The sequence below is a fragment of the Hemicordylus capensis genome, chromosome 9, assembly GCF_027244095.1.
Source record: "Hemicordylus capensis ecotype Gifberg chromosome 9, rHemCap1.1.pri, whole genome shotgun sequence".
NCBI lineage: Eukaryota > Metazoa > Chordata > Lepidosauria > Squamata > Cordylidae > Hemicordylus > Hemicordylus capensis.
In genome coordinates, this window is record NC_069665.1 from 26,781,652 (window position 1) to 26,796,250 (window position 14,599).

At 45.4% G+C, this 14,599-nt stretch overlaps 1 protein-coding gene across 1 annotated transcript in view; it reads left to right on the forward strand.

Moving 5' to 3' along the window:
• Positions 1-13,631, forward strand: part of LPCAT2 (lysophosphatidylcholine acyltransferase 2) — a 37,561-nt gene extending 23,930 nt beyond the window's left edge. Inside the window, exons 12-14 of the mRNA XM_053271397.1 lie at positions 5,098-5,196; positions 6,445-6,586; positions 9,275-13,631. Coding sequence (XP_053127372.1) covers positions 5,098-5,196; positions 6,445-6,586; positions 9,275-9,495 — 462 coding nt within the window. The 3' untranslated portion in view covers positions 9,496-13,631. The remainder of the gene's footprint in view (positions 1-5,097; positions 5,197-6,444; positions 6,587-9,274) is intronic.
• Positions 13,632-14,599: the final 968 nt, after the last annotated feature.

Genomic DNA, 14,599 nt, shown 5'->3' on the forward strand with positions numbered 1-14,599 from the left:
GCTTGCTACCACAAGACCAGCTCTCCTCTTCATATGCTACTTTTCCATTTTCAAGTTCTGAAGTGTAGCCTGGAAGAGCAAAGTCCAGAGGAGTCTAACTGTGTTCCTCCAGTGTTTTTGGACTTCAGCTCCCATCATGCCCAGTGACAGCGGCCAGTAGCCAGGGATGATGGGAGTTGTAGTCCCACATCTGCAGAAAGACTGTAGCTTTACACCCCTGGCATAGTCCATTTTGCCACCTTATTTGTATCTTAGAATGTGCAGACACAGTTTAGCATGCTGATAAATTTAAAACACTGGACCCATTGAGAGGCCAAAGTTCCCAGGATCCACACAACAGAAGCTGAAAGCCAAGAATGCAGCCACTTGCGTTCATCTTGATGGTTATTTTAAACATAACATTCGCAATGTGAGTTGAGGTGCAAGTTAAAGCTGTAGCACATCAGTGGCCAAACCTAGGCTCTCCAGCTGTGGTGGACTACAAGTCCCATCATCCCCAACTGCAATACTGTGGCTGGGGGTGATGGGAATTGTACTTGCAACTGAGCTGGTCTCGCTAGCCCTGGTTCTGCGCACTCTGCGCCATGCCACTCTGGTGTGTGCAGGAACTGCAGAATCAATCTTGCATGGGTTCTCCAAAGGTCCCCAGATGTCGTTGGCTTCGACGCCCATAATCCCCAACCACAATGGCCTTTGCGAGAACCCCTGCAGCACGCCATAGGTGCAGAATGCCTCATGGGTAGACATCCTGAGGCTTTCCAGCAGTTGTCAGACTACAAGTCCTATCATCCCCAGTCCCAGTAAATTGCAGCTAGAGGTGATGGGACTTGTAGTCCAATGACAGCTGGCGAGTCTCCGGTTGACCACCCTGATCTTCGTTGCCTGCTTCCTGGTTTGAATGTGGTCCTGGAGTGGAGGAGAGCCAGTTTTGTGGTAGCCAGCACGAATTGCTAAGCAAGGTCTGCCTTGGTTTGCATTTGGATGGGAGACATGTGGGCACTGTATGATATTTCCCTCGGGATGGTGCCGTTGCTCACTGGAAGAGCATCTGTTTTTGCATGCACAAGGCCCCAGGTTTATACCCTGGCAGCATCTCCAGGTAGGGCTAGGAGAGACTCCGGCTCGAAACCTTGGAGAGCTGCTGCCAGTCAGTGTTGGAAATACTGAGCTAGATGGACCAAAGGTCTGACTCAGTATATGACAGCATCCTATGTTGTTGTTTGGGGGCCAGAGGGGAACAAAAGGCATGGAAAGTACTAAAATACTTCTTTCTTTCAACACACCATTCTCTCTTTTTTCTGCTGTTTTTTAAATTTAATGCTTATCCTCCCCCCCCCCCCGTTCCCTCCATACAAATTACATTCCCAGTTTCATACCAGATTGCCAGGTCTGGCTGGGCTGTGCATTGCCTTCAATCTCTTTGCATTTTCACACCCAAACAAAAGTGTCGGTGTGTTAGCTGAATGGAATGTGCAAGAATTATTCATTCTGTTTTGGCAAAGTGCACACAGATCAAGTCAGTTCCCATCTTTAAAAACAACAAATCAAAACACCTATTGTCATTGCTCATCTCTCCACCCAGTACAGAACCACCCTGCTTCTCTGTGGTCTGATATCAGCTTTACAGGGACTCTTCTGAAACTCACTGCACCTGGTCTCAGTTTTGTGCAGGACAAAAGCTCTGGCCACTTTCGGGTCAGGACAGGCTACGAGTCTAACCCTTTCCCCACCAGCCACCTTTCCCTTTCCTGGGCCTCTGCTGGATTAGGCCAAAGGGTTTCAATCTATTTATTTATGTAGTACATTTCTATACTGCCCCATACAAAAAAGGCCTTGGGCCAATCACAATCTAAAAATAACCATTAAAACCATTTAAAATACAAATTGAAAACTCTAAAACCCAAAGCTTTGAAACTATAAACTAGAAGCTTGGCTAAATAGGTGGTATGTTTTCAGTTCCTTCTTAAAAACTTCCAGAGAAGGGGAAACTCTAATTTCAGTAGGAAACATGTTCCAGAGGCCCAGGGCAACTCTAGAAAACTGCAACCAGACCTCCCCAGATGATCTTAATAGGCGGCGGGGTTGATGAAGAAGAAGCCGTTCTCTTAAACGCCTTCTTAAAGAAGGCATTCAGGATTCTAGTCCTGAATCCTGCTTCATACAGTGGCCAACCAAATGCCAATGGGTATTTAGAGGGATACTGCTCCTGATAACCCAAAATTTGGCTTTAAAAAAGTCAGTCTGGCAACTATTGTGAGTCATGACCGAAAGCATTGATAAATCTGCCTTCCCTGAATCTGTCTGCTTCCCCTTTAAAGCCACCTGAGCTAATGACCCTCACCACATCTTGGGGGAGCAGGCTTCATATCCGAATTAGGTACACTTGGCATCTGCTGGAAGGCATTTTCTTTCTTTTAAAAAGCAATTAAATCTTGCTATGTGGCACTAACAGGGAGAAGCATTCTGTTCTCCTCTGTCGGGGATCCTCTCTCTGCCTACCCTAACTGGAGATTGGCCAATATCCCGAGGGCAGGTTTTGCTGCCACACCCCTACAGTTAGTGAATACTCCTTGGCTCACTTGAGTGTAAAGTTGCTGGTTTATTTATCCCCATTATTATTATTATTTTTATTTATTCGATTTCTATACCGCCCTTCCAAAAATGGCTCAGGGCAGTTTACACAGAGAAATAACAAATAAATAAGATGGCTCCCTGTCCCCAAAGGGCTCACAATCTAAAAAGAAACATCAGATAGACACCAGCCACAGTCACTGGAGGGATGCTGTGCTGGGGGTGGATAGGGCCTGTTACTCTCCCCCTGCTCAATAAAGAGAATCACCATGTTAAAAGCTGCCTCTTTGCCAAGTTAGCAGGGGTATAGTATCATCTAGTGCTTTGCAAGATTAACTAGACGACCAGATCTTGCCCTCAAGGGGCTTAAAACTAAAATTCAACATGATGGGTGTGTGTGTGTGTGGAGGTGGGGTAAAGAATGAAAACATGTGCATTGATTTATTTTGCATGTACTTAAATTTAGCTTCATTAGGGTATTGGGTCTATGGGGCTGCGGCAAAAAAAAAAAAAGCTGCATTATACATGCTGCCTATTACTGAGTCAGACAATTGGTCCATCTGGCTCAGTATTGTCTACACTGACTGGCAGCAGCTCTCCAAAGTTTCAGGCAGGAGGCTGTCCAGCCCTACCTGGAGATGCTGCCAGGAAGTGAACCAGGGACCTTCTGTGAGCAAAGCAGATGCTCTATCACTGAGCCCCAATTTAAGGAGGGATTTGAAGCTGCAGAAGTGGCACCATGGAGGCATTCTGGGAGATGGTTCCAGCCCAGCCATCAAGATGGAGTTGTTTTGAGGAGCGTACGTTGATTATCTCTTGTTCCAGAATGAATTCATTCTTGTGGTCTTTTATCCTACGAAGGACTATAGCCCTTACTGAACACATTAAACTGCACCAATGCCCACAGTTCTTCACATATTATCTCCACCTTGCAGATGACTCTGTCTGCATGAAGCTTAGGAAACTCACAGCAGAGGTGGGTGTTGAACCAGGGACTCCCTGATAAAGATGCAGCCTATTAGCCGTTACACTGTCCAAGCGATAGTGCTTTAATGGAATTACATTCTGCTCACATTGCCTGAGTAATGAATGCTCAGAGAACTGGGGGGGGGGGGACCTAAATAAGTCCACTTATTTTTTTTGTCCGGGAAGAACTGCCATTGTTTCTCCATGATCAACATTCAAGCATCATGGATGCCACAGGGTGACGTTGCCACCCCAATGGAGTGTTTCAGTGGTCTCTGGGGGTGGGGGGCAGGAACTGAGTCCAGAGGCGGGTTTTGAACTGGTGATCAGAAAGATGGCTTTACTGTGTGGGCCCCAGCCAGCTCTGGATGAAGAGGAGACTGCAGGGAAGCCAGCCAATGAAGCCTGGAAACTGATTGGTCGGAGCAGATCAGCTGGTACTCCCTGACCCTATAAAGCCGGGATTCTCAACGTTGGGTCCCCAGATGTTATTGGACTTCAACTCCCATAATCCCCAGGCCCAGTGGTTGAAGTCCAATAACAACTGGAGACCCGACGTTGAGAATCCCTACTATAAAACTTCTGGGTTGAGCGTCTTTGCTGGCTTCGAACAAAGTAGAGACTTGTGTTTTCTAGCTGCGGGCTGCTTCTCGATTTGGTCCTCCCGTGTCTTGCCCGACTTTTCCCTGGAAGGAGCTGAGCCTGAAAATGGAGGCTGTGATGAGAATCGATCCGGTTCGTGTGAATTCAAAAGAGCAGTGTTAAGGACTTGCATCATTTAATAGTTTAGTTTTTAGTTTAATAGTTCTTAACAATGTTTTGTAAACCACCTTGAGATTGTTTTAAGAAAAGGCAGTATATAATGACCAGGCTCAAACTATCATCTTCGGACGCATACTGCGAAGATGCAGCTCCCTTGAGAAGTCCATAATGCTGGGGAAAGTTGAAGGAAAGAGAAGAAGAGGGCAGCTGGCAGCAAGATGGATGGACTTGATTAAGACAGCAATGAATGAATACATCACTGAGAGACCTTAAAGGCCAAGTTGAAGACAGATCATCCTGGAGAGAATTTATCTATGTGGTCGCTAAGAGTCCACACCAACCTGACAGCAATCAATCAATCAATCAATCATATAATCTTAATGATAAATGAATAAAATGTATTGAGTAAACGAGCTTTCCTTGTTGGGAGTTTATTCTCTTCAAGAAAGCGACAAATCTTCTCTTTCCTTTTCCCCCCTCTTTCATTTTTTATTATTTTTTAATACTTTTATTTTATAAGCCTCCTAATGCATAGCTCACGCAACCAGCTGTTCCTGCAAAATTCTCTTTTTCTCTCTAAACAAATGAGTTGCATGAAGAAGTTGAGGCTGAAAGAGATCTGGAGTGGTGTAAGCTTTCCTGGACTGTACCATTTAGTCTGTAGGTGCGAAATAGCACGTGTGAATACGCTTCTCTAAAAATTAAAAATAAAACCCTCACTGCACAGAGATTTCTAATGTGTTCTCCAAGGTCACCCCTTTTCTCTGCTTAATAGCTGTTTCCCTTTGTTTCTTACAGAATGGGGATGGTACCGTTGACTTCAGAGAATATGTCATTGGCCTCTCCATCCTCTGTAACCCTGCCAACACAGAACAGACCATTCAGATGGCTTTTAAGGTAAGTTCAGTAAAGTGTCAAGCAGTGTTCCCTCTTACAAGGATTCCCAGATGTTGTTGACTACAAATCCCAGAATCCCCAGCTGCAATGGCTTTTGCTTGGGGATTATGGGAGCTGTAGTCCACAACATTTGAGAATCCTGTTAGAAGGAACACTGGTGTCAAGCCCTCCAAAAAAAAAAGCTTCATTGAATAAGCCTTTGGAATCATGTTTTTAGGGGTTCTGAAATCTTATGACCCTTGAAGTTGTTGGACTACAGCTCCAGGCATCCCCTGCCATAATGTCAGGGGAAGCTGGGAGTTGAAGTCCAACAACCAAACCTCCCTGCTATAAGAAACTAACTGCCTTCTGCTGAGTAAAGACCCTTGGCCCATCTAGCTCAGTATTGTCTACACTGACTGGCAGCAGCTCTCCAATTCAGCCAGGAGTCTTTCCCGGAGATGCTGGCCAGGGATCATACTAGAGATGCTGCCAGATGAGAGCTGGTCTTGTGGTAGCAGGCATGATTTGTCCCCTTAGCTGAGCAGGGTCTGCCCTGGTTGCATTTGAATGGGAGACTAGATGTGTGAGCTCTGTAAGATATTCTCCTCAGGAGATGGAGCCACTCTGGGAAGAGCAGAAGGTTTTGAGTTCTCTCCCTGGCTTCTTCTCCAAGATAGGGCTGAAAGAGATTCCTTCCTGCAACCTTGGAGAAGCTGCTGCCAGTCTGTGAAGACAATACTGAACTAGATAGACCAATGGTCTGACTCAGTATATGGCAGATCCCTATGTTCCTGTGATCAAACTTGGGATCTTCTGTATGCTAAGCAGATGCTATACCACTGAGCTATAACCCCATCCCCTAAGGGGAATATCTTACAGCGCTCCTATGTAGTCGCCCATCCAAAAGCAAACCAAGGTGAGCCCCATTTAGCAAAGCAGACAATCCATGCCTGCTACTACAAGACCAGCTCTCTTTCTCAGGCCAGATAAAGGCTGAGCTCTTTAGGGCTCAAAAGATCAAGACCAACACTTAGAAAGAAAAGTGTGGTTTTTCCCCCATTGATGAGACATGTCTGTAATCAATGCACTAAAAGGACTCTGGTCTTTTCAGTTAAACATGGTGGGTGCTAAGATGATTTGAAAAACTGTAGTTGGCTTTATGGGCATTCTAATGCAAAGCTTTTTGCCTGTGGCACAAATGGGCCCAGGTTACCTATTCAAGTCCACATTGCAAAACATTCAAAATCTCTCCCTCTCCCCACCCAGCTCTTTGACATTGACGAAGACGGCATTATATCAGAAGACGAATTTGCCTTAATTGTGCGGTCATCACTTGGCCTTCCCAACCTTGATGTTTCAAATCTATTCAAGGAAATCGATGCAGACAACTCCAATAAGCTCACCTATGGTAAGCATAGCCTCATTTTCATTTCATTTTTACAAACAAGGTTCTACCTTTCTCTCGATTGTGGGGTTCAGACCGCTTACACAGTCTGTAAAATCACAATCCTGCAAACAACTGCGAACAAACCAAGAGCAAGCATAAACAAGGGCAGTCAAGATGAATGAACAAGTGAAATCAGAAGAAAATGAGAGTGTATGGCTTCAAAAAAACGAATGCAACTTCTTCCCATGTCATATGCTGATATACTTCTTTTTAAACTAGAGCATTTTCACAAAGCGGTTAACAATAAAAATATAGAAACATTATACCAAAAACACGATGAGAAGAAAAAAGTACAAGACAAACGCCACTGTATATAATGGTATACAAGTGTATACAAAGCCACTGTATAAAATTACTTTGCAGCACCAGAAGTCAGTTAAAATTAAGTCTATATAAAACTAGGGGTGTGCAAATTGGTTTGAGGTTGAACCGGCAGGGTTTGAGGTTGAACTGGTGGCGTTCCAACTGTACCAGTACCAGTGGGGTCTAGGGGAACTGCCACCAACCCGCCAGCCCACAGTTGCACATCAGAAGACCTCCCGCCTGACCTTCAAACTAGTAGGGTTCAGCTGGTGTTTGTAAAGGGCAATCCTTAGCAGATTCCCTTTTGCAAGCATCCTCGAACTGGTTTGACCCAGTCTGAGGCACCAACCAAACTGCCAGCCACTTCTAACAAACCGGCTTGTGGACCAGGTGGCTCGGTTCGAGTCCGGTTCGAACTCAAACCAAACCGCTTGGAGCGGTTCCATGCACACCCCTATAGAAAACTATCAGAATCAATTTGAAGCCAGTAATAATAGTAGCAATGAAAACTAGTCATTGACAATTTATCAGCCACCAAATGTTTAGGTAAGCAAGACAGACTTTACCTGGCACATTAAATGTCTCACGAATGAATGAGACACATTACCTGGCACATTAAATGAGTAACAGCAGGAGAGAGGGCATGCCCTCAACTCCTGCCTATGGCTTCCAGCGGCATCTGGTGGGCCAGTGTGTGAAACAGGATGCTGGACTAGATGGGCTTCCTTGGGCCTGATCCAGCAGGGCTGTTCTTATAATGCCAGCAAACACCACTCAGAATGGAATTCTTCAATTGGGGCACCACCACCTTTAATTGCTGCTGCCGCCTTAAATTGCCTTAAATTGCTGCTGCTAAACCTCCAAAGTCAAGGAAACCCCCAGAAGGGCCTTGGACTCCCTCAACTGAGTAGGAGAATGCACTTGTAAAAGCCTTTGGTTCTTTGGTACCAAAGAGGGGGGCTATATAGCTCAGTGGTTAATCTGTAGCTCAGATGCTTTTGAGATGCTTTTGCAGGCAGAAGACCCCAGGTTCATTTCTGGCATAGGAACATAGGAAACTGCCATATACTGAGTCAGACCATTGGTCTATCTAGCTCAGTATTGTCTTCACAGACTGGCAGTGGCTTCTCCAAGGTTGCAGACAGGATTCTCTCTCAGCCCTATCTTGGAGATGCTGCCAGGGAGGGGACTTTAGAACCTTCTGCTCTTCCCAGAGCAGCTCCATCCCCTGAGGGGAATATCTTGTAGTGCTCACACATCAAGTCTCCCATTCATATGCAACCAGGGCAGACCCAGCTTAGCTATGGGGACAAGTCATGCTTGCTACCACAAGACCAGCTCTCCTCCTCCTTTCCCAGCCCTATCTCCAGGTAGGGCTGGGAAAGGCTCCAGTCTGAAACCCTGGAGGGTTTTAATCCCTGCTCCCCCCTCCCGCCCCCCGCACTCTACAATTTACACTCATTTCTGCTGAAGGCGAAGAGAGTGCACTTTGTCAGAAAGAGTCCTGAAACACACAACCAATCTCACCTTTCATCTTTAGCTCTGTTCCCTTTTAGTCGAGAGCCCCCTAGTGGTTCCTGGTTGCAACTGCGAGATGAACCCAATGGCTCTTAGGTTGGGTCTCTGCCCAGTCCTCTAGTCCTAGGTGTGTGCACGTTTCTGTGCAAGCAGACGGACTTAGGGTTACCTGTTGGGTGCGGAAAAGGCACTCTGCATGTGCTTGAGGGAAACTGCTACTTTTGTCGTGCCATCTGGAGTGCACCACAGCACGGGAAGCGGAATGAGGGGTTACTTGTGTTGAAATTAAGATATTGTATATTATGCTGTATTTAGTCATTTGTTCCCATACATTTCCCATATATTCCCTAGATAGCCTGCATAGTGCATAGGCTGGTGCATTGGGGACCTGCATTCAAATACCCTTTCAGCCATAAAACACATAGGAACCTAGGAAGCTGCCTTCTACTGAGTCACACCATTGGTCCATCTAGTTCAAGATCGTCTACCCAGACTGGCAGTGACAACTTCTTCAAGGTGGTAGGGCCGAAGTCTCTCTCAGCCCTATCTTGGAGATGCCAGGGAGGAAATTTGGAACCTTCTGCATGCAAGCATGCAGATTCTCTTCCTAGAGCGGCCCCATCCCCAAAGGAGAATATCTTACAGTGCTCACCCATAGTCTCCCATTCAAATGCAGATCAGGGCAGACCCTGCTTCACAAAGGGGACAATTCATGCTTGCTACCACAAGACCAGCTCTCCCCACCCACCTGTGGTATGTGTATGTGTGTGCTTGTTATTGCATATAACATAAAAAGTAACTTCTAAATTTGTGTGTGTTAATTTGCAGAAGAATTCAAGGATTTTGCCCTAAAACACCCTGAATATGCCAAGCTGTTCACAACTTACCTTGAGCTCCAACGATGCCAGTTAGAGGAAGAGACGGAAGTCAGTTCCTCCCCGGTGGTAAAGACTCCACTCTCTGAAAAATCCTCCATGCCTAGGAATAAAGTTTGTCCTCAAGCCAGTGAAGATGACAATTCGAATGTCTCAGATAAAAAGGAAGACTGAACCTTAAAATGCCTAAATGCACTTTTGCATTCAACCTGCCCAAAGATTTTTTTCTAATTTAATAACATGTTTTTGAATTTTGATCACGGGAGGCGAAGATAAAGATTTTAGCAGCTTCTATTTTTTCATGTGTCAGACAGTTTTAATTAATAAATTATTTTGGTTTTGGCACTTGGGCTGCTTTAGTTGTGCTTCTGCTCACAGTGGGTTGTTGCATCTGAGCAAAATGGGACCCAGTAGCAGCCACTCCTGGAAGAGCAGAGTGTGTGTGTTTGCTTGTCTGGTGGCGGAAACTTGCAAACAGCTAACTATTTCTGGACCAGTGAGTGGATTTTTCTCAGCCCTGTGAGAACTTGGCCTTTTGAAATGAGAGCTGGAGCTTCTTGGGATCTAAAAAAATAGGATTCAACTTTGACTCTTGGGCGGTCTTCATAGTAGGTCTAAATAGGGGACATCTTTTGTGCAACACCTTGTATCCCCTTCCTTTTTGTCCTGCCCCCATGTGCTGTTACTCCCTGTTCCTCTTTCTTGGTCTGGGCCATGTTCTTGGTTCTGTGTCTGTTTGGTAGAGGAGGGAGGGAGGGAGGGATGACCACCTTGGTTGTCCCCTTGAATGATTGTTATGGCTTTGGGGGAAAATGTGAAGGAAACAATGCAGTTGTGTAGACCAAGCTGGGAAGCTGTGCTCTCCAGTTGTGTGCGGTTTAGAAACAAGTGGGAGAAGGTGTGCTTGCTAGGAAATGGCCTTTCCCCCCCACCCCCAAACGAGCAGTGGATCTACCAACAGGAAGACACAAAATGGTACCCTCTAAATGTGGTCCGTGCTGTCCAATGAATCGGCCTGGAAATGATGTGGTCCATGCTATCCAATGAATCAGTTAGCCTAATTTCATCCTTGCCCTCATTTGGTTTGTGGATCTTGGAAGAGTGCAAGACTCCATATATCACCACCTTGAAAAGACATGCTGTCGTGCAGGTTTGTATGGCCGCAGCCCTCCAGCTGTTTCTGGACTATAGTTCTCATCATCCCCAGCCTGAGTGGCCAATAGTCAGGGATGATGGGAGTCGTAGTACCGCATCTGCAGAAGCTATACAGCCCTAGGGTAGTGCTGTAACTTTCTAAATGGGGCAGTAAGCCTTGGGCCTATTGAGAAGCCAGATACAGAGAGAACTGGAATGTTGTTTGGAATGTCACTGTCCTGAGGGCAGCCTTCACATGTACGAGTGTGAGTGTTTGTGTTTTTTGCAGGGCAAAAGCAGAAGGAGGGGAGGGTATTTTAACCAAAAGAAATGGCATAGGATAATGGGTCAGTCCTAGAGCTGCAAAGGCTTGGAAAAAACGGGTGTGGGGAACAGGTTTCTTCCTTTTCTTTTTCTTGGGAGGAAAGGGGGGAAACCTGTTTCCCCTTTCCCCCCCAAGGCCTTCACAACTGTAGTCAACCCTAACCCCAGCACTTCACTCCCAATAAGTATATCTTCCTCTGAGGCTGCAATAATAATAATAATAATAATAATAATAATTTTTAAAAACCTGAGACCCAATGATGGCTCTCCGACGATCTCATCGGGATTTAATCTTTACTTCTTCAGTCAGGGTGACTTTGAATGTCCGTTGGTGGCATCATGCCCCCTTTAAAACTCGCCATGTTGGCTCTAATGGTGGCACCTTGAGGACCTCCTTCTGACATTACCTTGGCAGGGTGGAATTTGTTTTGGGGTCTCTCAGCCAAGGTAATTCATTTCCCCCTTCAAAAAGAAATTGTTGGTTCCACACAAAGCTGTGCTGGGCAGTCATTTCTCCACTGTGTATGGAGGGTGTGAGAGAGAAAGAGCTCACTCAGGGAACATTGGCTTTGTAACTAACTACACTGCCAAGCCATAATACAATATATATTTTTTGCACTCTTCTAGTGTTTAATTATGCCACCTAATGGCACAGCAGGGAAGTAACTTGCCTAGGGAACAAGAGGTTGCTGGTTCGAATGCTTGCTGGTATGTTTCCTAGACTATGGGAAACACCTATATCGGTCAGCAGTGATATAGGAAGATGTTGAAAGGCGTCATCTCATACTGTGCAGGAGATGGCAATGGTAAACCACTCCTGTATCCTACCAAAGAAAAACCACAGGGCTCTGTGGGCTCCAGGAGTTGACACCGACTCGACGGCACCCCTTTACTTTAGGGTTTGATCACTGCAGTAATGTCTGTCTAATCCTCATTTAACTTGAGGTTTGCACTGGAGACTTAAGACTAGTTCCGTGTTGGGAATAGGGCTTGATTTGCCCCCTCCTACTCTATAGGGTGTATACATAACTGGTGTTAAGTTGTAACTTTGGAGCCAAAGATTCAGCATTGTCATTGCTGCAGTTGCTCCAGGGGTTCCTGAGAGATGCTACTCTGCAAGTGTGTGGAATAGTGCAATTTCAGGAGCAGAGTCAGAAAACAGAAATCCCATGTATGCTGCTCTGTGGTGGGAAAGTGGGATACAACCGTATCCAATGTGGATAGTTTGTGACGTTTGGGAGGACTCTTTGGGCTTGTGGGTACATAGGAAGCTGCCATATACCAAGTCAGACCCTTGGTCCATCTCGCTCAGTATTGTCTTCACAGACTGGCAGCGGCTTCTCCAAGGTTTCAGGCAGGAGTCTCTCTCAGCCCTATCTTGGAGATGCTGCCAGGGAGGGAACTTGGAACCTTCTGCATGCAAGCAGACAGGTGCTCTTCCCAGAGCGGCCCCATCCCCTAAGGGGAATATCTTACAGGGCTCACATGTAGTCTCCCATTCCAATGCAAACCAGGATGGACCCTGCTGAATGATACTTGCTACCACAAGATCAACACTTCCCCCCACCATTGTGTAGAGGGAGTGGGGTAGAATGCTCTTCTTAACAAGCAGCATTCACTGCATTCCTTAGCTGCGATCTAACACAGCATTAAATGCCCTTAAACTAGGGATGGGGTGGTTGATCTGTTCTCCATTCAGTGCAAACTCGGCACAGTTTTCTTTGATTCTTTTTTCCTCATTCCACTTTCTTCTGCTAAAAATCTCAGAATATGTTTTCTTTGACACTGACGAAATCTGTATTTGGTTTGCATTTCCCCCCAGTTATCTCCAAACCCTGGGCTGCTCAGCTTGTAGTAGCAAGCGCTCTGCAGGGACCACCCTGGTTTGCATTTGAATGGGAGACTACATGTGTGAGCACTGTAAGATATCCCCCTTAGGGGATGGGCCCATCCTGCATGTGGAAAGTTCCATCCCTCCCTGGCATCTCTCCCCCTGACAGGGCTGAGCGAGACTCCTGCATCTTGCCTGCAACCATGGAGAAGCCGCTGCCAGTCTGTGCAGACGATTCTAGCTAGATGGACCAATGATTGGACTCAGAAGAAGGCAGCAGCTTCCTCTGTTCCAGATGCTGGACTACAAGTTCCATCATCCCTGACTACTGGCCACATTGGCTGGGGATTATGGGAGTTGTAGACCAACAGCAGCTGGTGGGCCAAAGTTATGCAGCTCTGTCCTATCCAGCTGGTGCAATATTGCATTATACAAAATGCACAGAATCTGCAGAAATCTCCATGCACTGTGAAATCTGAACCACTGGTGAACAGAAGGGATCCAGAACTGTGCATTTGGTCACAAATTTCAGCATAATTTTCTATCATCCCTAGATGTGAATGCACAAAATATTGTTTGAACAGAAGAATCGGGGTTTCCGAGTCTTGCAATATCAGGTGAAGAGGCCAGTTATGATGATGATTTTAAAAAATAAATAATATTTATTGTTTTTATTATTAGCTGCTCCATAAGATATTGTTTTCAAAACACTGCATTAAAAATACATATAAAACACATGAAATCAGCACACATTCAAAAACAAAAATACAGTACAAAACCATTTTAAAACTTCTTAAAAGTCTGTTTTAAATTAAATGTAAAAAGCCTGAGTGAATAGTTCTAGATCCAATCTATGGCCCATGTGTAGGATTTTGCCTTCTTGATTACCAAATTATTTTGCTGTTTTATATGTGATACTGTGTTTTATATAACGTGACATTCCCACCTCTGGACCTTTAATCCTGTGGCTTGTGTGATTTCTATGCTTTAAAATTAAATATTTTTTAATTTAAAATGAAAATGGTGTGTACTTGTGTAAATTCTGTGTGTGGTGTGTGCACACATGCATATGCACATTTCCAGGAGGCGAAAACACAGTAAGATGCATTAAAAATGGGGAGGGCCCAGCATTTCTACAAGATGTCTTAGGAACATAGGAAGCTGCCGTATACTGAGTCAGACCCTTGGTCCATCTCGCTCACTATTGTTTTCACAGACTGGCAGCAGCTTCTCCAAGGTTGCAGGCAGGAATCTCTCTCAGTCCTATCTTGGAGATGCTGCCAGGGAGGGAACTTGGAACTTAGATGCTCTTCCCAGAGCGGCTCCATCCCCTGAGGGGAAGATCTTCTAATGCTCACACTTCTAGTCTCCCTTTCATAAGCAACCAGGGCAGACCCCGCTTAGCAAAGGGGACAAGTCATGTTTGCTGCCACAAGACCAGCTCTCCTCCTCTGTCTTCAGTTCAAATTATTATTAATTTTGGGAAAGGAGGTATTCTAGGTTTCCAATACAGCTCTGGAACCTGAATGCAATTTCTTACTTGGAAGTGTGTGAGAGTTAATTCTGGAAAAGACTCATAAAGGCTAAAAAAAAAAAAGATGTCCTAACTATATTTCCTACTGAATAGGATACCCCCACTCAGGGGCACTCTTCTCCCCCCCACTAGATTTCCAGGTGGGCCTCCACACCCCATGCCCCCCCCCCAAAAAAATCCTCTTAGTTCATTTAGAATGTGTATGAATAAAATTAAAATCATTTCCAACTTTTCAGGTCTTGTATATGGAGATTTGTTGGCATCAATAACAACAAAAAATATTTATATATTGCTTTTCAACAAAAGTTTCCAAAGTGGTTTACAGAAAGAAATAATAAAATGTATCCCTGTCCCCAAAGGGCTCACAACCTTAAAAAGAAACACAAGATAGACACCAGCAACAGCCACTGGAGGGATGCTGTGCTGGGGGTGGAGAGGGCCAGTTACTCTCCCCC